This window comes from Candoia aspera, chromosome 3 (genome assembly GCF_035149785.1).
Source record: "Candoia aspera isolate rCanAsp1 chromosome 3, rCanAsp1.hap2, whole genome shotgun sequence".
In the NCBI taxonomy this organism is placed as follows: Eukaryota; Metazoa; Chordata; class Lepidosauria; order Squamata; family Boidae; genus Candoia; species Candoia aspera.
Window position 1 is genome coordinate 53,187,206 of NC_086155.1, and position 21,934 is coordinate 53,209,139.

The following is a 21,934-nucleotide window of genomic DNA, read 5'->3' on the forward strand; positions in this document are numbered from 1 at the left end:
ATAACAGCATATCTATTTTAACTTTGATCAAATAAGGCAACTTTATATTCCTTCCTTTTACTTCTAACAATCTTGATCTTTAGTCCCATCAAATAATGTCCTAGAACTTGATTTCTTTTCATTTTTTCTTTGTCCCATCTCACAAAATTCTTCAAAACTTTGCACTGAGTTCTAAGCACCAGAAAAGCAACCATAAACAGTATATGTTCTAGACTTGTTTTGAAGCTATAAAGAACTTTTCTTCATAAGAAAATAGAAGTTTTATTTCAAACCACATTGTATGATGTAGAGTCTGAGATGCTCTGAGGAGTCCTTCCCTGCTCTGGAGTTAGACTAGAAATTTTTCAAAGCTCCCTTCCAATTGTATGATTCTATGATGAAAACCAAATATTACCAGAGTTGAATGACTGCTTCAGAAATCAGCAGCTTTAAATCTCCTGGTTTTTCTGTTTTTAGTTTTATTGCTCTTAGTTTTATACTGTTTTATCTGTTGGTTATCACATATGTATATATTGGTTGGCTCTTTATTTTACTGGCTTCCCAGAGTTGTTTTTAAAATGGATGGCTATATAAATGTTTTAAATAAATAAATATATCAATATTTCAAAGCAGATGTAAATTTCCTTGCACTAGCTATAGCCAATGAGGTGGAGAATAGATGGAGAAATTCTCCATGCAGTCATGCCATGCCCACTATTTTGTAGTGCAAGGATGTATTGTGGCCTCCAAAGCCTTGTATATTGTCCATGCATCTGCTTCACAAACTGCTACCAATTTGTGATTTGTACATGATATAAAGGAGGAGATAGTAAATTAATAGAGAATAATCATGTTATCAATTGAAACTAAGATCAAATCAAATTTAGTTTTTTCTTAACCCCATTCACTTTTTAATATGCAGTCCTTTTTATATATATAATTTTATTAAGAATTTTGATTATAATAGCAAAATTGTGATGGTTGCCTTATTCAGAAAAAACACAGACTCACCAGCCAGGGCTAAGGATATCCAGTTTATTAAGAATAGAATGCAGACACGGAGAAAGACGGGAATGAGCACATGGCGTGCGAGGTAGCCAGTAAATACCCGCGGTGCGGACCTGATCCTTCCCCACCCCCCATTGTCCCAAAGTCCTGACCGACAGTGAACCCGGAGTCTCGATGGGCGATCAGGGGGCGATTCTGGAGTCTCGATGGGCGATCAGGGGGATTAGTGCTGATTACCTCTGTCCTCTTCCTGTGTCCGGAGCAGGTGTGTCCCCCGTGGTAATGCAGAGATGTCAGGGAGATAGGATGATGGCTTCCCGGGTCAGGGCCAAGGTATGGCTCCTTTGTCCTTTATCTGTATTGTCTTTCAGTGCTTATGGGATTAGCACTGATTCTTTCCTCCCCCCTCCCCTTCACCGGAAAGGCATGTTCCCCGTTGTGATGTATGTATACATTGCAACGGGGGACATGACATACTGCCTCCCCAAAAACTTTAAGGCGCCAGTTTGGAAGGATACGCTGCATGGAAGCGTGTGACTAGCCGTTGCGCCGAGACATCCCGGGCATGCACCCACTCAGGGTGGGGGAAATGTCTCCAGTGGATCAGGTACTGAAGGGTGCCCCGTAGCCTTCGGGAAACTAGAACCTCCTTTATTTCAAAGTGCTGCTGCCCATCGATCATGATGGGAGGAGGCGGGGGGGTTTCGTTATGCCACTTTGAGGAGGTAGCCGGTTTCAGTAAGGCACAATGGAACACCGGGTGTATGTGTTTCAAGTTGTGTGGCAATTCTAACTTAAAAGTTACCAGGTTGATTATTTCCACTATTGGAAAAGGGCCAATGAACTTGGGAGCTAACTTCTTTGAGGGCTGCGGAGACTTAATGAATTTAGTGGAGAGGTAGACCTTATCTCCCACTTTGAAGTCTGGCTGTGCAGCCCTGTGGTTGTCCGCATAATGCTTGTAGGTTGCTTGGGCTTCGGAGAGAGCCAGCTGAATGATTGGCCAAACGTTGGCTAGCTGAGCAGCCCAGTCATCTGGGGAACAAGGCGGGGTAGCTGGCTGTGGCAACTCCAGGATCGGGACAAAGTCTCGTCCATAGACTACCCGGAAGGGGGTGTGGCCCGTGCTCTGGTGCACTGCATTGTTGTATGCCACCTCAGCAAAGGGGAGTAAGTCTACCCAATTATCTTGCTGGTAGCTTATGAAGGAGCGCAAAAATTGCTCCAGGGTGGAGTTAAGGATTTCCGTAGAGCCGTCCGTGTGGGGGTGCCAAGCAGTGGACAATGCCTGCTTGGTGCCAGTCAACTTCAAAAAGGCTTTCCAGAATTGTGAAGTAAATTGTGTACCCCTATCTGTGACCAAGCGGGAGGGGGTACCGTGTAATTTGTAAATGTGATTTAAAAAGAGGCGTGCCAGCTGTTGAGCGGAGGGAATGGAGGCGCATGGAATAAAATGGGCCTGTTTCAAAAAGTAGTCCTTAACCACCCAGATGACCGTTTTCCGCTGGCTGGGTGGCAAGTCTATGATGAAATCCATCGAGATTTCCTCCCAAGGGTGGGAGGGGCTTGCCACCGGCTGCAATAGTCCCTGGGGCTTACCCACTTTTCGCTTGGCCATAGCACATGTAGGGCAAGCAGCGACATAATCTTTTAGGTAAAGGTAAAGGTTTCCCTTGACGTAAAGTCCAGTCGTGTCCGACTCTAGGGGGCGGTGCTCATCTCCGTTTCTAAGCCTTAGAGCCGGCGTTGTCCGGAGACACTTCCAGGTCATGTGGCCAGCATGACAACACGGAACGCTGTTACCTTCCCGCCGAAGCGGTACCTATTGATCTACTCACATTTGCATGTTTTCGAACTGCTAGGTGAGCAGGAGCTGGGACTAGCAATGAGAGCTCACCCCGCCGCACGGTTTCGAACCGCCGACCTTCCGATCGGCAGCTCAGCGGTTTAACCCGCAGCGCCACCGCGTCCCTTTTACATCCCTCCTAAGTGTAGGCCGCCAGAATTGTCGCCTTACCAGATGTAACATTTTTACAAAGCCAAAGTGCCCTGCCGTTTTGTCATCGTGAGAACATCTCAGAACCTCTGCTCGCAATTGCTCCGGCACGTACAGGCTATTTTGTTTCCAGGCCAAATCATTTTCAAAAGAAACATTGTTTTTATTGGTTTGCAACCATGTATCCGTTTTTAAGGCTTGTACGAACTGCTGTTGCAATTGCGATGAAATTGACATGCGTCTCCCTCCCCTTGCGGGCGGTTGTGCCGGAGTACGCTGCGTTCCAGTTTGGCTGCGCGTGACAGCTTGGCAACCCAGCTGTGTGTCGGTCCACACAGTACCTATAATGTCTGATGCCTGACTGGCATCCTGGGGCCGCCTAGAGAGAGCGTCAGCTAAGAAGTTATTTCTTCCTGATATGAACTTCAGCTGAAAATTAAAGCGGCTGAAAAATTGAGCCCAGCGAACCTGCTTGGGGCTGAGGCGTTTTGGGGTACTGAACGCTTCCAGGTTTTTGTGGTCCGTCCAGACCTCAAAGGGGCAAGTGGCCCCTTCCAGGAGGTGTCGCCATGCCTCTAAGGCAGCTTTGATGGCAAAAGCCTCTTTCTCCCATACATGCCATCTCCGTTCTGTTTCGGAGAACTTGCGGGAGAGGTACGCGCAGGGCTTCAGCTGATCATTTGGATCCCGCTGAAGCAAGAGCGCCCCAATTGAGAAATCGGAGGCATCTAATTGGACTACAAAGGGCTTGGTGGGGTCCGGGTGTTGTAGAACCGGTTCGGCTGTGAACAGGCTTTTGAGATGATCAAAAGCCCTTTGGCATTCAGGTGTCCAGTTAAGTAGCGCTCCCGGGTTTCGTGCCTTGCGCGTGTCTCCCAAACCCTTGGTGCGGAGTAAATTAGTTAGGGGCAAAACGATTTCCGCTAGTCCCTTGATGAACCCCCTGTAAAAATTAGAAAATCCCAGAAAACTTTGTAGTTGCCTCCTAGTGTGCGGGCGCTCCCATGCCAGGATGGCCTGGACTTTCCCAGGGTCCATTTCGATGCCCCTCTCAGAGATTCTGTAACCCAGATAATCTAGCTGAGATTTATGAAACTCGCACTTAGAAAGCTTGGCAAATAGCTCAGCTTTGCGGAGTTTCCTGAGCACCTGCTTAACCAAGCATTCGTGCTCCTCTTCAGTCTCAGAATATATCAATACATCGTCTAAATACACAAGGACCTCCTTGAACAAGTGTTCGTGCAAGACCTCGTTGATCAATTGCATAAATACCCCTGGTGCCCCTGCCAAACCAAGCGGTAATACTTTATATTGGAATGATCCCAGTGGGCAATTGAAAGCCGTCTTCCACTCATCCCCCTCCCCTATGCGTATGCGGAAATAGGCTTCTCGCAAGTCCAGTTTAGAGAATATTTTCCCCTTTGCCAGATGTGCTAATATGTCTTTGATTAGGGGCAAGGGATATTTGTTTGATATGGAAACCGAATTCAATCCGCGGTAGTCCGTACAGAGTCTTAATGTCCCATCCTTTTTTTCTCTGAACAACACTGGGGCTCCAACTGGCGAGTTTGCGGGCTTGATGAAGCCTCGTGCTAAGTTCTTGTCCACAAACTCCCGTAATGCTGCCAGTTCTTTCTGGGTCATTGCATAAATTTTTGGCTTTGGCAAGGGTGTGTTGGGGACCAGTTCTATCGCACAGTCAGTCTTTCTGTGGGGTGGGAGTTTGTCTGCTTCGTTCTCCCCGAACACATCTGCAAACTCAGTGTACTTGTCTGGCAAGCCTTCCAGGGCCGCTGCAGCCAGATGTGTGGTTGTAGACGCCGCCCTCCCCACCGCAGCACGGGGAATTCGGTCCCCTGTAGGTGCTTGGTAGAAGCCGTCTGCAAACGTGATCGTCCTGGTTTCCCAATTTATGTATGGGTTCCTTCGTACCAGCCATGGAATGCCTAAGATAATTAAAGGGTGGCCCACCGGTGCCACAACAAATTTCAGTCTCTCCCGGTGGCTGCCTAACTGCAGCGCCACTTCTCCGGTGAATTGGGTGACCGGGCCCCCTCCCACTGCCGAACCGTCCAATTGCGTGAACACTATGTGGTGCTGAAGTGGAAAGCAGGGGAGATTTAAATCGGCAACCACGTCCGGGTACATTAGGCACCTAGAACAGCCCGAGTCTATTAGGGCCCAGACTTCAACCAACTTCTCAGTGGAACCTAACTTAAGTTTTACGTACAGGGTGGGACAGTTGGCACTCACCCCAACGTTGCTGCGCCCATTCTCCTCCTCTACCTGCCCTCTGGCACTTCTCAGGGCAGGTGGCTGGTGTTTCCCGCCGGTTCTTCCTGGTCGTTCTCCTCCTCTTCACTGGAGTAAGGTAGTTCTTTTGCTCTGATCTCTCCCCTGGCCGCTGGCATCTTTTTGGGCCCTACGGGTGGTTTGCCCGGCGTTTTTCCTGGCCTGTCAACTACCTTTGTTTTAGGGCACGCTGCCGCTTTGTGGTCCTCTTTCCCGCATCGAAGGCACTGCCCCTTGGCGAACCGTCGCTCCCTCTCCTCTCTCCAGGGTTGGGATGTTGGCCTCACTGGTCCTGCAGCAGTTCGGGGTCCCTTTACCATCGCCGCTTGTTGCGCCGCCCTCTTGGCTTGTAGGAAGGTTTCCTGGGCATTTTCCGCCTTACCGGCCAGCAGTATCCACTCATGTAGAGTGTTTGGGTCGTCTCTGCATAATGCCCACCTCAGAACGTCCAAGTTCGGGCCCTCTTTGAAACGTTCAATTAGGGTAGACTGCGACCAGTCCACCACCTTTCCAGCCAGTGCTTTAAACTCCATGGCATAATCTGCTACAGATTGTTGCCCTTGGCTGATTCCCCTTAGGGATCTCTTCACTGTCTCCTTTTCTAAGGGGTCTCTGAAGTGCAGATTGAGTGCCCAGAGGAACTCGTCGAATTCATCGAGCTCTGGGGCTTCTGCCTGGCATAGCTGCACATACCAGTCAGCCACCCTTCCTTTAAGTTTGTTAGCAATGGCATTAATTTTGCCCTTTTCTGAGCGGAAATATGGCCCAAATTCTTCCATGTAGTTCTTGGCATTTGTTAGGAAGAAGGATAATGTTGCTGGGTCCCCGTCGAATTTGACCCCAAAGTCTTTCACCCCCGCTCCTGGTGGGCTCCAAACCACATCTGGTCGTCTGGACGTACCTCGGGCTGCTGGGGTTCTCCAGTCTTGGTGTGAGGATTCCCCAAGCTGGACTCCGGGCGGCGTTGCCTGTTTCGTGCCGGCTCCAGCCTCTTCCCAGCGGTCGCGTCTCCAGGGTGGGAGGGGGGGAAGATGACCTCCTGGCGGATTCCGCGAGGTGAACTCTGCTCGGCGCTGCCTCAGCCTCCTGCCATCTCCTTCCTCTCCCCGGCTGTCGCGTCTCAGGGGTGGGTGGGGGGTGATGAACTTCTGGTACCTGGTTCCACCTCACCCCTTCCTCGGGATTCCCATGCCACCGACCATCTCAGGAACAGCTGTTCAATTGACTCCAGCCTCGCCTCCATTATCCTCAGCCTCTCAGCTGTCTGGGAGCCTTCCTCGTTTCGTCCGATCTGGCGCCTTCCCTGGGCTCCTGCAATCGTCGAGGACAGCAGGTCCCGTGGCTTCCTAGACGCCCCAAGCGTCCCTGGCAGGGATCCCGGTGTCTTGTCCAGGGTGACCCACTCACCCTGCGACTCTCTGGTGGCTTCAGGTGTCCTGCTCCTTCCGGCCTCCTCCTCCTCCGAGCTTGATCTCGAATCCTCCTGGATTTCGTACCATCTGGGAATAGTGTTCTCACCGATCGCCCATGACGTGGAATCGGGTGCTCCGTCGCCGGTCCTCTGGTAGCCACCTCTTCGTGGGTTGAGTCTTTCCATCGCCAGCTTTGATCCCTCACAGACGAAATCTGGAATGATGCTAGTGGAAAAAATTTTTTTGATTCCTGTCTTTATGTGATGGTTGCCTTATACAGAAAAAACACAGACTCACCAGCCAGGGCTAAGGATATCCGGTTTATTAAGAATAGAATGCAGACACGGAGAAAGACGGGAATGAGCACATGGCGTGCGAGGTAGCCGGTAAATACCTGCGGTGCGGACCTGATCCTTCCCCACCCCCATTGTCCCAAAGTCCTGACCGACAGTGAACCCGGAGTCTCGATGGGCGATCAGGGGGCGATTCCGGAGTCTCGATGGGCGATCAGGGGGATTAGTGCTGATTACCTCTGTCCTCTTCCTGTGTCCGGAGCAGGTGTGTCCCCCGTGGTAATGCAGAGATGTCAGGGAGATAGGATGATGGCTTCCCGGGTCAGGGCCAAGGTATGGCTCCTTTGTCCTTTATCTGTATTGTCTTTCAGTGCTTATGGGATTAGCACTGATTCTTTCCTCCCCCCTCCCCTTCACCGGAAAGGCATGTTCCCCGTTGTGATGTATGTATACATTGCAACGGGGAACATGACAAAAATCTAATACAAACTAAACTTAAAGAAAGAGAAGAGAAGAGAAAGGAGTGAAAAGTACAGGGAAAAAGTAAAAGAAGAAAGAGAAAAGTAAGAGGAAAGTAAGAATATAATAAAGAAAGAGAAAAGAGATATATAAAGAAGTGACTTCCAACCTTAATCACAAGTATAAACAAATTTAGTGACTGTTCACCCCCTCTAAGGTTACAAACAATTATCTCTTCATCCCATATCCTATCTGTTATCTATAAAACCTCAGCCAGTTCTTTTGTAGATCCAGTAAAACATCCTTTTCTAAGTCATTCTCTTGGCCTGTCAGTTGTAAATCCACTTTCAATACTATCTTTATCTTGTAAGGTAAAATTTGGTCTACATCTGTCATTTCTTCAATAACATCTTTTGGACATAGTCTATCCATAGAAGCAGACATCATTACTGACATTGTTGATATTGTGGCTACTATTTTCAGATTCCATTCTTCAAATGTCTCCTTCAGTATTTTCATTATAATAATGTTTTACAACATTTTACAGGCTTGTAAATCTTTCCTCTACCTAAAAACTTTAGTCCCCTCCAGTGTCCAGTTTTTGAAATCATGAAATTGTTTATCCTTGTTATGTCTTGTGAGAACCAAAACAGAATCTATTTCCCATGAGAAGCTGTTTGTTCTTTATAATTAATGCCAAAATTGTATTGTAAAAGTTACAATATTCCAATTTTATCTGGACCATTACTCCATTAATAACTTTCTAAGATCAAAATCTTGTTTAGCTTTTTGCTGTTTATTTCAGATTCTTTAAATTCTTAAGTTTAGGATTAAAATTTTTGTTTGTTCCGGATTGAGGGCAGATTCACCCGGCGTTTTCAAACTTGTTGTTGCAAAGGTCTCTAATAGTTCAAAAGTAGTTAATGAGCAATTTCCAAAAGTATTTAGAAAATGAAGTTTGCGAACTTAGTGTCCTTTAAAAGTTGCTGACTGCAGTTCCAAGCAACATGGTTATTCCTGTCATCTCCCAGCACTCAAACCCATGGGAGACCACTGTCCTGCACTCTCTTTGTGAGGAGCAGCCATCCAGAGCACATGTGGATGATCTCCCATCCTCTTCCAGAGAGGTTCTGAAGAGCTGGTCTACTCACTGGGTCTTCGTTTTTTGCAGCAGTTGCCAGCTCCACTTTCATGGAGATATCTTCAGTCTGCCATTCCTCCCCTGGAAGCCCCTTTAATATGCAGTCCTCAACTGACCTCTACTGTATCGCTATTTGTTATCATAGCTTTCTGTGAGCTGAGTCCTTCCTTCCAGATTTGTTGAGACTCCAGTCTCCAGAATCCTCCAGCCAGTAACAGCCCTGATCCCTGGGAAACTCCTCAAGTAGTGATCCAAATGCTTCTAGAGAAACTAGTTTGAAAATGTCAGTGAAAGGATGGGAATAAGTTCAAAACAATAGATTCCCTGTGTTTCTCTAAAGAGAATGCACAGAATTGCACATTAAATATGAAATTATGTAATGGAAACAATAACCTTTGTTTGAATGTATATGGTTAACTCTTGTTTTATTTTCAGGGTGGGAAGTGGCTGGTGACTACATATACACAGCAGCAGGAGCTTCTGACAATGATTTCATGATTTTAACATTGGTGATTCCTGGATTCAGGTGAGGTCACTAGTCCAAATTAAACTATGTTTTGGAAATGCGGTAGGTAAAGCTGTGGGAGCAGGTGCAATAGGGAAGTGGGAAGTGCAGTAGGTAAAGCAGAGCATTCAATCTAAGCAGTGTAGATTGTAGTGCAGAGTAGAGCAGGGGTCCTCAACCTTGGCAACTCTAAGCTGTGCGGACTTCAACTCCCAGAATTCTCCAGCCAGCTTTGGGAGTTGAAGTCCTTACAGCTTAGAGTTGCCAAGGCTGAGGAACCCTGGAGTAGTGCATTCAATCTAAGCAGTGTGCTTTTTTCCAAGTAAGCTTCAGCAAGTAGTAGCTTCTGGCTGACTTGTCTGGGCTTGGAAGCTAAACAGGGTTGAATCTGGTTAGAACTTGGGTGGGAAATTACCAGGAAATATAAAGGCAGTATGTTACTCTGAGAAGTCAAAAGAAAAGGCCCAAAAGAATGCAGTGGCAAACCATTTCTGTACAGTTATCAAGAAAGTTGCATAGACGAATCTCTGAAATCATCACGTTTGGTCAAACTGAACTTGGAGACTTTATCTTAACTTTTCCCAGTTAGTGTACTGCTTGCATTAGTTCCACAATGCTTAATCTGCCCTTCTTAATAACAAATGGCAGAAAGAGAGGTTGGAGGAAAGATTGAGCTGGTTCTTAACAGACTTTTAAAATGTAATCTGTAAAACTGATTTTGCCACAATGTGCGTATAGTGTACTGATATACAGTACACTGAATCATACTTTCAGTGCATCTACAGTATTTGATTGGAGTGTGATTCCATTGGAATACCTTCTTCTGAATGTATTTGAAATGGGAACATGGACATTCTGATTGCCTGCTTGTTAAAGTAAGCAGCAGTAATTGAGATGTTTCATCTATAGCCATTTCTGCTTGTTCTCTTGCAGTCCCCCACAATCAGTGATGGAGGACTCTGAAAATAAGAAGATAGCAGAAATCACTTTTGTCTTTGAAACTATCTGCAGTGTGAATTGTGAGCTTTATTTTATGGTGGTAAGTTACTATCCAGCATCTAGAACCAAGAGTTATTTGGGTGTACTTACTGTTTATTCATGGGTTTATGCCATTTCATCTTTGACAGGGTGTGAATTCTAGAACCAACACCCCTGTAGAAACCTGGGTTGGCTCTAAGGGAAAACAATCCTATACGTACATCGTTGAAAAGAACGCTACCATGAGTTTCACGTGGGCCTTCCAGAGGACAGCATACAATGATGTGGTAAAGACTGGGAAATCTGTTTTCTATCAGTTCTTCAAATATCCTTTTTAGGGAATGCTCCTCATCATCAAGAATCAGGATTACTCTTAGAAATAGGGGTCATTAAAGTTAGGACTATGCCCACCAATTCCTGCAATTGTCCTGCCTTCTCTGTAATTGAATACTTCGGCCACTCCAAGGCATCTATGACACTCTGTCTGTTTTCTTCCAGGGAAGAAAATACACAAATGATGTTGCCAAATTGTACTCTATCAATGTGACCAATGTCATTGATGGTGTAGCTTCCTACTGCCGGCAGTGCGCTCTGGAAACCTCTGGTTCATCCTGTACTTCCTGCCCTGGTGGGCACTACATTGACAAAAGTTCTGGTGGTTGTTATCCATGTCCATCAAACACTTACCTGAAAGCTCACCAACCTTATGGCAATCAGGCTTGCATCTCTTGTGGCCCTGGCACAAAAAGTAACAAGGTACAATATTCTCCTCTCTATTGCTCATAATTCCCCTACTGTGACAACTGGAGCTATATCATTATCTGAACAAAAGTGCAACATGAGGGCTGCAAATACTGGAACTGACAAAGTCCCATCATTTATAATAATAAAAGTAATATCAGGGCAGTAAATCCTAATAAAAAATTAGGTTCAAATGCATTGCCATAAAGTAGCAAGTTGTGAGGCTCTTGACATCTACCCAAAACCAAGCATGATTCTTTTCCTAACACAACTCTCACGAAGTCTCTTTACCAGGATTTATTGAGACGAAAGAGATGAGTTATAAGAATTTCAGCAACTGAATTGCTTTCCATCTCCAACCAATATGCCCCAAAGCATCTTAGGGTGGAGACTTCTTTACTTTCTTTCTAATTACTGCCTATTGAACCAGGAAACTGATGGGTCTTTTCAGTTATAATGAAGGATCTTGCAACAGGTTGCTTACACAACAGCAGACACATTGCTGTTCTGTGGTTTTGTCAACTCTCCCCAAATTGGCTATCTACTATTTCATTACATTTCATTGAAATATGTGTGATTTTTGTCAGCCAGCATCAATATCCCAAAGAGCAGAGCCAGGGATAGCAATCTTTGCATGTGCCATTACATGATTTTGCAAGATTGCATAGATGCTCAATAAATATTTAATGTTAACTTTAAAAGTCCAAGTTCTTGGGAGATTTTAGCTTTCTTACTCCCAGCTCTTATGAAATTTTGGAGCTCAGGCAAGATTTTAGCCATTTATTTTTGGTGTCTTCCTGAAGACATAAGATAGTATTGTGAGTGACAAGACCCTGTGAGTGCTAGAGTGCCAAGCTCAGAGCTCAGTGGATGAAATAGCACTTGCCTTCAGGAAAAATTGTAACTATTCTGTTTACTCAAGAGTAGTAGGAGCCTCAGAACCATACTACCTGTTTTCTTTTGGAGCTACTTTTTCAGTTGCACACTGTGCATACACAAAGAGCAATAAGATAATATTCTTTGAAGATGTAGTCTTTCCTTTCTCCCAGCACACAGTTGCTGAGCATGATACAATCTCTCAGTTGGCAATAAATTTAAAGAATATTCTGAATCTGAAATGTTAATCCTGTTATTAAATCATTGTGATCTTTTTAGAAAACTCTTGTATGGTTTTTGTGGGCCTAGACAGGCAATGATTGTAGCTTTATAAGTAGCAATAATCACATGTGCTAAATTGGTTGGTTAATCCATGAACAGAGTTAGTCTTCATGTCTGCATTTGTACTTTCAGAGAGAAGAGTAAAATGCTGTAAGAACTGCATGAGAAGTATTTTGGAATAAAATTAGATTTAACTGAACATTTCATCCTCCCCAAATCACTAAATAATTTGTATGGATTTTTCCTTGATTGAATCATCCTAGATTTTCTTAAAAACAAATAAAATTATAATCTTTTAGAGATAGTGGTTCTTTCCTGCCAAAACTGAAATAGCACAAGAGCTGCTAAGTTGTTCCTTTCTGGTGTTCTGTTTTGTATAATCATGGCAAGCAAGGCTTGCATGAGAAGAACCCTAAGGGATTCAGGACTGGAGCTGGCATTAGACATTTCGGCAACACTTGAGTTTCCTTCTACTGTTGCTGGCAAAGTCAACAGCTCCTAAGTTCCTCTGTTGGAATGTGTGCTCTTTCTCTCTTTAGATGCATTCTCTGTGCTACAATGACTGTCACTTCTCAATCAGCATGGCGGATAGGACTATGGAGTATGACTTCTCCATATTGGCTAATAGCACCTCCTTTTTAGGAGGGCCAAGCTTTACTTCAAAAGGCCTGAAGTATTTTCATCATTTCAACATCAGTCTCTGTGGGAATCATGTAAGTATATGTGTATTTTCATGAGGCAAGGCTACACGGAGGTATTGGAGAAAGTGTCTTTTGTCCACTTGGTCAAACAGGAGATGCAAGAGTCTTGTATTTTATCATATAATCATATCTGCATCCTCAGTGACTTCCCATACTTCAGTTTAACACAATGGAATGCCTCCTGGGGGGGAGGGGTGTCAGATCAGGGAGTGTAGACAAAAGGGGTGGCCACAGGGAGTGTCAGAGAGATGTGTAACCGGAAAAAGAAATAATACCAGCATTTTTAACAACCTCATAATAATAAACTGAAATAGATTCTAAAGCACTAATGAAGAAAAAAAGGCCTCTTTTGCAGAGGAAAGAAACCTTTGGAAAGTTGGAAGACAATTTTTTTTGCAAACTATTAATTTTCATTGCATTTAAGCAAATGCAAACAGGACACTCCTCTGGGCTTCCCTACTTAATGCAGGGAAGTGGGGTTCTGGGACAGAGAAATACGATTGTCCATGAGGCTCCTTCCCTGTGCATCTTTTGAACCCCAACTCTGCAGCACCATGCCCATAGAGTTTTTATGATTACAGTATTTCAAAAAGAACACCTCGCTGTTTAATGGCAAGGAGAGACATGGTTGCTATCAACTCTCTCTTTTCCCTTTTCCCTGAAGGGAAGGAAGACAGCTCTCTGCACAGATAATGTCACAGATATTCGCATTTTGGGCAAAGACACTGAGTTCTCTAAGTCAACTTCATCCTATGTATGCCAGTCCATCATCATTCCTTCCGATGTGATGGGTTACAAGACAGTTGTCTCTTCTCAGCCCGTGAGCCTGGCAGACAGCTTTGTGGGTAAGAGCCACTGAACGTGTTAGCCTGTCCATTGAACAGAAGTCAAAAGCTGTTGCCAGATGAAGTGCCAAATAGGTGATCCTTCATAACACTGAGCCAAATCTGGACCCAGTATTGCCAGTAATTTGCCAGTAATTAATCATTGGCAAAGAGGAACAAAAATATTCTGTTGAGAATATTGGGTAGGAGGGTCCATTTTTTCTTTAAAAAGCCCCATGTATCCATCCTCCATTCTATTTTCCATTGTCCCTCTACAATCCGTTACAGAATTCTTCTTCCACAGTTGCTTAAGCCTCCCTCATTCCCTTTTTACCACCCCCCAGGGTTCTTGCCAGTCACAGTAGCTTAAAGTTGTGACACAGCCTCTGGCTATTAATTTTTAATGTTGTTTAAAAAAAGCCACAAACAAAGAAAACCTCCTCCTAAATTCAGAGAGGGAGAAAAAAAACCCAGAATATTCTGGCCAGCCATACACTCATAGTAGAGCCCTTCCCACTTGGCCTCACCATCCTATTCATTGTGGCTATCAGCTCTAAGGCACCAAAGGGTTACCTGTGCCTGTACTTCTTGGCACTTTTTCACTTTAGTTCCTCCTCCCCCAAACAGAGTTTTGTTTTCAAACCAGTTCTTAGAAAAGCAAGGTTACAGCTCATACCATTCCTTGTGCTTTACTCCCCCCCACTCCCACTTCTTCCTTTTTTAGACAACTGCAGTGTTTCTCAACCAATTCTTTGCCAGGAATTCTGGGGGCTGAAGTCCACACATCTTAAAGTTGCTGAGGTTGAGAAACACTGGACTACCTAAAGGTGGAATATACTACCAATTCTGGAACCAGCAAATGAATAGCCAGAGACAGGTCACATACTGTTAGCTACATGATATACAAAGTAAATCAGGGCTTACTAGATGCTCTGATTCTGGTTTCAATTTCTGAGAAAGACTATGCACAAAATAAACCTATTTGTCAAACACAGTAATTAATACAAAGTGAGATTTAACTTTTGGTGCAGAAAACCTTTAACTTAATATATATTTTGGGGGAACATATATATTTATCTGTAGAATGTACTTGGAATAATCTCTGTCTTTCCTGTGTGGTGGTATTTCTACTGATTTGGATTTAATCTCTAGGAGTAACAACAAAGCCAACTCTGGACAACATAACTTCTCTTGCTGATTATTTCCCTGCTGAAAATGTGGGCTTACCTGATGTCATATTCTTTTATAGGTAAGCTAAAGAACTGCGAAGCATGGGTAAGATCAAGTTCTAGCCATTTTTTTGTGTGAAAAAAACTGGTATTTTTCTGGCAAAATGTTTCTGGCAATATTTCAGCATCATGGAAAAGTTTTAGAAATCTTTAGCTTGTGAAATCTTACCTTCCAAACCAGAACACAGTTACAAATAATATAGCAGAAAATACTGTTGTTGCTCTAGTGTTGAATGATCTGCCTTTGACAAAGTGAGGTAGCCAAGGCTGGTAGCTGATTTGTGATTCATGAATGGGCAATGGTATTTTCTATATATTCTCTGTATTTTTACTGACAAAGGAGGGGACTGCCCCAGAACTGTGCACATGGACCCAATATCTGTACAGTACTATAAGACATGCCTCACTCTGTTTAGGTCAGGGGTACCCAAACTCTTCAGCTCATCGACCCCTTCATGAAGTTTCAGATTGTTCATCAACCCCCAGACATTTATTATATGAAAATAATTTAATAAATACTAATTTAACTAATAGTACTACTACTACTACTAATGCCTATATCCTCAGACATTACCTTAATAATTCTTAGGTCCTTGGTTACAACTTGAATTACTAAGTTTTCACAAGTCTTTGTGAATCTAATTGTAGATTATGAGGAGGAGGAGGATTGACCCCTTGCATAGTTCCATCAACCCTTGGGGGTCAATATTGACCACCTTGGGGAACTCTGGTTTAGGTTTTCCTAAGATAATGAATTTTCTGAACTGCAGATCCAATGATGTGACCCAGACATGCCGTGATGGAAGAGCCACTGCCATAAGACTGAGATGTGACCCCCTAAAATCCCAGTTTGGAGCTCTCTCCGTGCCAAGGTAATGTCAAGATATTGAGATGTTATTTTTTTCCTCTCTCCTGTGCTTCAGGCAAACTAAAAAATATTGTCTGAAGTGCCAACTGTACATGCTTCTATAAGGTTTAAGGGACTTCCCTTTTCTTAAAAGGCTGCTTGGAAGTGTGGGATTTCTTAATATCATAGTCCTCAGCTAGCTTTTGAATTCATTCCCTGAGAACAATCCTCAAGAGGTGTTGTACTACTGAGGGAATTTCTACAGCTAGCAGCAGACTACAGCCTTATAGGGATTCAGACCATCGGTCCATTTGCTGTAACTTAATTCTGTCAACACTGAGTGCTGAAATCTCCAGGATTTCAGACAGAAGTTTTTCCTGTTTCTGGAGCTGAAGTTGCACATCTAGTTTGGCAATATGACACATTCCTAGCTCGTTTGTTTACATTTACCAACTTGATCTCTCCCAAACTACTTCCAACACTATTTTTATAGAAGGTATGCCGTATTCTTCGCATTAGCTGGTATACTTTCTTAAAAGAGCTTTTAAAAGTGCTTTGACAATAAAATCTACCAGAATGTTCAGATTTTTAAAACTGCTTTGAAATTTAGCAAAACTTACATAAACTGTACATGAGGCATGATGTTGATCACTGGTTAAGACAAGCTTCCTCAATGTGGTGTCCTCAAGATGGTTGGGAACTGCAACTTCCAGAATTCCCAACCCATCTGGACAGCATTAGGTTGAGGGGAGCTAGTTTAAGGGATACTTGGTGGTAGGCCTGGAAAATTATCTTTGCTGAAACCTTCAACAGCTAGCTCTTGAGATCTGTTGATATTACTGCACAAGTGTGCCATAGTTTGGCTCAATTTAAGATGTTTCTTAAAATTCCCAAATAGCAAATGTCCTGATGGAACCTGCGATGGGTGCACATTCCATTTCTTGTGGGAGTCTGTTGAAGCCTGCCCTCTCTGTTCTGTAGATGATTACCATGCCATCATCAGTGCCTGCATTGGAGGGATACAGGTAGAGACTTGGAATCAATCTCTGGGGCTCTTATTGTCTCTTAGAGGGCCTGAGGCCATCACATTTTCCCTTATAATTCTATAAATAGTTGGGATCACCTGGCTGTTTGCAAGTCAATTCAGGAATTGGAATATTAATTCAGATTATTTGCCCTTATGCTACTATTGCTACATTTGGGGATGAAGCTCATAGGACTGGCAACGTGATTCTAGAGCAATTGCTGCTTATTAAAGAGGCACATGATATTTTTGTCTAAACTCCTTATCAAGGCATCAGGAATTGTAGATCCTTTGCACATGAGGGATGGCCTGAAGAATAAATATATAATATTGGAAGATAGATCTTTATCTGATTTGCTGATATGTGCCACCTACACTTGAATTAATCTTTTTTTTTTTACAAGATAGGGACTTTCTGCTAATACTATCACATTTTCTGCATTGTTCACGTCCAGGTGCTCTAAACTGTGTTTGGCAGTATATTGTTATCACATTCATACTTTTACTGTTGTTTAATAAAGAATAAAATGGCCCAATTATACAAACATTCAAATTTGCCTTTAATTGATTACTTGCTCCATTTATCATTCAGTAAGTATGCATGTAAAAACAAGCAGAGAGCCCAAATTGAAAAAGAAAAGAAAAAAAACCCTGCTGGAAACAGATTGCCTGATCCAAAATACGTTTACTTAGAGGGCAAGTGAATTTCACAAAAGTGCATAGGAGTTAAAATTATAAACCCCCTGGGGCATAGGTGTGCTGGACTGAAACATGCCCAAGGACAATGGGAATAATGTTCCAGCACACCTGGATGCTGCCAGGCAGGGAAGTCCATGATACTCTACTTCAGCAGCCATTTCAGTAGTACAGCTCTGATACTTGTTCCTAAATGTATTTGTATCCTTCACGATCCCTTTAGTGTGGCAGAAGTGGTACATCTGTCACAGCTGACCTTGACTCTGTTACTGCTTGTCTGTATGAGCATTGACTGAAGCTATGACAGACCTACTTTCCTCACTATAGCGAACCACTTATGTATGGCGGAAACCAAAGCTATGTGCAGGAGGCATCCTGCTTCCAGAGGAAAAAGTCAGCATCTGCAAGTCCATGGACTTCTGGCTCAAGGTGGGCATATCAGCTGGGACTTGTGCTGCTATCCTGCTGACTGTCATGACATGCTACTTCTGGAAGAAAAATCAAAAGTAAGTTGTTTTACTTCTCTTGTCATCTATTCCTATTGAAACAAGAAACTCTCAGTTTAACAGACTGTTTGGGTCAGAGGAGATACATTTAATCTGAATGTTCATTAAAACAGTAAATGATGTCTTTTATTCCATCATTTTCCATCATGTGTGCAATGACATATTTATGCAAATGATGCAGATAGAATAGATGGCAGCATTTACAGGTGTAATTAACATTCAGATTTAATAATGAATCATCTGAGTAATAACTTTGTCCATTACTTTGCCTTGAGGAAAAAATTGTTCATTGTATCTGAAATCCACCAGACCTAGGTCTGTCAAACTTAGGGTTTTCTTTATTATTGTACTTTCCCACCCCATTCTCTAGTTAACTATTTAAATCAGGTGACAGTTTTGAACAACACAAAAGTCAATAACAAAAGCTGCAAGTTGGTTTTCAAATGTTAATAATGGACATGTTGTTGCAGAGTGCTGGAAAGCATTTGGCCCAGAGAGATCAGAAAAATCACACACCAGGCATTTCTATAAAAATAAATTTATTTACAGAAAGCTCAAAAACATATTTACAAGCTTGTGCATTCACAGGCGCTCAGAGAGCACCGGGCTGCTTACTTGGCTGCAAAAGCGAAACTAAACAAGTAACAAGCAAGCTGCCTTCCTCCAGGCAATGCAGCTATTAACACCCAAACTGAGGACAATTAAATTTGACCTCTTCACCCTGCCGATACTTAAGAAAGTACTCAATTACCATGGTAACATTAATTTCTGTAACAGAAAACAATATACCAACACATATAAGAGTATATAAAGTTACATACAGTTTAATAATTTGCTTTCATTTTCTGTTTGCTTCTTTAATTTCAGCCACAATATATTTTTATTTAATATAATGTATTATATGTACTGTGTTATGCTATAAACTGCTTAAAGTTGTTTAATTGAAGCAACCTAGAAGATTTGTAATAAATAAATATTCTGCTTCTCAAAAAAAATGATTTTATAGTAAAGTCCCTGTTTAGCATCTATAACATCAATTGATGCTTGTGTTGCTTTGAAATAGAGAAGCTAGTGCTGCCTTCTCCAATCTCAGTGCTTTGCAGATGTGTGGTCTTCAAGTTCCACCTAACACAGCCATTGCTGAGATTTCTGGGAATTAAAGTCCACATGTCAGGAGCCTCACCTAGTTTGAGGAAGGCTAGCGGGGTAAAAAAGAAAAATGGGAAAGGTACTGATACAGTACCTTTCTGCTTTGCAAATATAATCCTTCTATCTGATTCTCATATGTCTATATCTTTTTAGGTTAGAGTATAAATATTCTAAGCTGGTTATGAATGCTAGTGCCAAGGACAGTGAACTGCCTGCAGCTGACAGTTGTGCCATCATGGAGGGGGAAGATGCAGAGGATGACCTGATATTCACAAGCAAGAATTCTCTCTTTGGGAAAATAAAGGCATTCACTTCTAAAGTAAGCTGGGGAGAAGAGGGGGGTTAGCTTTATAATTGTCCAGAGTGAAAGTTCAGAGGCCTTTGGTTTAGCTGCAATGTTTGTCTAACCCTGACAGATGTTTCCCCTGTCATGTTTAACTTGCAAGTCCACTCTGAATTACCACCTTCCAAATTCAGCTAATGTACAAAGTATTCCTGGGATGTACATATGTCTTTTTGTGGAAGCCATTTTTAAAAAACTTGGGGCTGTTTGTAATTAACGACCTTGGCTAGCATAGGTTGCACGCTGTACAAGCCTCATGGGTTGAGCCAGTGGAATTGTTTTGAGTGTTTTCTTCTTGTCTCCCCTGCTAGTATTTCTGGCAGAGATGAGTAGCAAAAGTTAAAAGGGCATTTCCCCACCCCCACCCCAATAACAAATACATCATATACAATCAATTTTCCAAGTTGCCTCAGATCATCACAAATAACAACTCATATAGACCTGGCAAAAGTCAAAACTGCAGTGACATCCCTATTATTCTGGGATAAATCTGTGAGTATTATCAAACCTCAAAGCCTCTCCACATTTACTGCTATGTTTCCTATTGTCCTCACTTACATTCTAATTAATGGTGCATTGTTGTTTAATGCTTATTTTCTAATGTGGCTATTTGTTTTCCTGTAGGCTTCTCTTAGGTACAGTCAGGCATGGCAGGACTCTGTGTGTAGGGCTGTTCTCAATAAACTAAGAGGAGGAGTCTTCCAGGTAGATGGAGATCAAATGTAGATGCATGTAAAAACAAGCCCGCTGATGGAGGGTGTGCCACAATCAATGTTACTAGATAGCCTGACTGTGTGGTCTGTGATCTCTGGCTGGGACATAGAAGGCCTATGTTATGTGGAAGGCTAGTCTGTGTTGTCTGCCTTTTAAAGTTATAGCCTCTCTCTTCTCAGAGGTGAATATCACAATCTCTGTTTCCTTTTGAGGAAATAGTGTTCTTGAAGACATCCAGTAGTGCAACCTTTTCAAACTTACGCTCCAGAAGTGTTGAACTACAGCCTTCAGAACTCCCAGCAAGCATGGTTGTTAACTTGGAATTATTGGACTTTTAATGCAGTGTAGCTGGAGGGCACAGGATAGGGAAGGCTGCACAGGTGAGAGCTGATTCATACTGCAAGTGCAAGATTATAATCTAACCCAGAAAAAGACTTGGAGCCCTGGCCTGTCTCTGGAAGAAGTGACGGCTTGTTAACACCCTTCAGAATAAGAGTGATGACTAATTAGTTGTCACCTGCCTGCCTTTTGCTCAGATCCATCTTTTGGGAATTAGAGCCAGGGCTTTCCACCAGATTTCTGACTGGTGAAGCTGGAGAACCAAGGCAGAGCATGGAACCTGGCTCTTGGTCCTTAAATTCCATGAATGTAATAAGACATGGGAACTCAATTCTGTGGATGAAAAATCCTCCTCCCTAATTCCTGAGCAAACTAAAGGGAAACTTGTGTATTTTGGGTTTTGCCTCAAATGATGGTTCAACAAAAATATGCATTTAAGTCTTTAGCAAATCATTAGAAGGCTTATTTTATTTGAATGTGCCATGATCTCAATCTAGATCATATAGTCTAGTGATTATAAATTGTCAGGCTGTATTACATTGCAGCCTTACCCTTGTCCCCTAATTCAAGGTAAATGTTAACTGTTCTTTATCTCAATTCTTCTCATCCATTCCGAAGTAATGATCCTGGTCATAGTTATTTCATGTCACAGATAGGTGGTGACTCAGAGCCCCTAGTGAGATGAATACTGAAGAGGGACTTGGCAAAGAGTGGCCTTGGTCCTATCTTGTTGCCTAGCTCCTTTAATCACTGTGTACAAAGATATGTAGTGGCTCTTACAGTCCTCTCATCCCAGGTGCTCCTTTTGAATGCACGGAGATCCATCAGGGTTTGCTTCCACATAAACCACCTTTAGCACTGCTGAGGACTGTTCCTCTGCAATCAGAGGGCTGGGTTCTCCATTCATCTTCATGGGCCACATCTAAATCTTGGTTATTTAGAAATATTGTCATTCTGCATTCCCAACACCTGTAGAACTTAGCCCTCAGTCTGCAAATACCTTCTTTTTTCTTTCAGAAGCAACTTCTGTTAAGCAGTCTTTTAATTATGTTCGTTTCTCTCTTCAGCAGTTCTAAACTGATTCTTAAATAGTTCCTATTTTTAATATAGTTTTCACAATTGCTTTTTATATTTAAAGCAGTTGTTTGTTCCTATATTTTTGTTACAGTATTGCAACTGGGATCAATTAAAACAGTAAAAATAGGAACTAAAGGCTGAATATTGAGAAAACAAAACATACCAGCTGTTGGCAACAGCTTCATTAAGATTCTTAATACCAATAAATATTAAGAAAAAAAATGATGTCACTCTCAAAAAATGGGATTGTGGGAAGTATCCAGTGCTATTCACAAGCAGCTAAACTGTATCTTACTGCAAGCATCCTCAAATGGACCCTTCTTTGGCCCCCAGTGCACTGATACCTCCCAGTAGAAGCAAAATCATGTGTGGACATCTGGGGAAGAAACATCAAAAGCAAGTTTCTGGTAAGAATCAGAGAGTCTTCAGTTGCTATTGAATGCTCCTCCCATATTCAAATATGTTCAGAAGAACATGGAGGCAACTGGTAGAGAAATATTAGACTCACTACTAATATGTTGGA

General features: G+C 42.9%; 1 protein-coding gene across 2 annotated transcripts in view; it reads left to right on the forward strand.

Annotated features, from left to right (window-relative positions):
- Positions 1 to 21,934, forward strand: part of ELAPOR1 (endosome-lysosome associated apoptosis and autophagy regulator 1) — a 66,870-nt gene that overhangs the window by 42,581 nt on the left and 2,355 nt on the right. Inside the window, exons 11-22 of one of the 2 annotated variants that reach the window (XR_010067572.1) lie at positions 9,016 to 9,106; positions 10,019 to 10,124; positions 10,213 to 10,350; positions 10,562 to 10,819; positions 12,502 to 12,675; positions 13,328 to 13,508; positions 14,640 to 14,736; positions 15,487 to 15,588; positions 16,462 to 16,588; positions 17,611 to 17,789; positions 19,092 to 19,257; positions 21,745 to 21,818. Coding sequence is in view for 1 of the 2 variants with exons in the window: in XM_063297690.1 (XP_063153760.1) it covers positions 9,016 to 9,106; positions 10,019 to 10,124; positions 10,213 to 10,350; positions 10,562 to 10,819; positions 12,502 to 12,675; positions 13,328 to 13,508; positions 14,640 to 14,736; positions 15,487 to 15,588; positions 16,462 to 16,588; positions 17,611 to 17,789; positions 19,092 to 19,257 (1,619 nt within the window). In the remaining variant the exon portion in view is untranslated. The remainder of the gene's footprint in view (positions 1 to 9,015; positions 9,107 to 10,018; positions 10,125 to 10,212; positions 10,351 to 10,561; positions 10,820 to 12,501; positions 12,676 to 13,327; positions 13,509 to 14,639; positions 14,737 to 15,486; positions 15,589 to 16,461; positions 16,589 to 17,610; positions 17,790 to 19,091; positions 19,258 to 21,744; positions 21,819 to 21,934) is intronic. The other variant, XM_063297690.1, reaches the window with a different exon arrangement.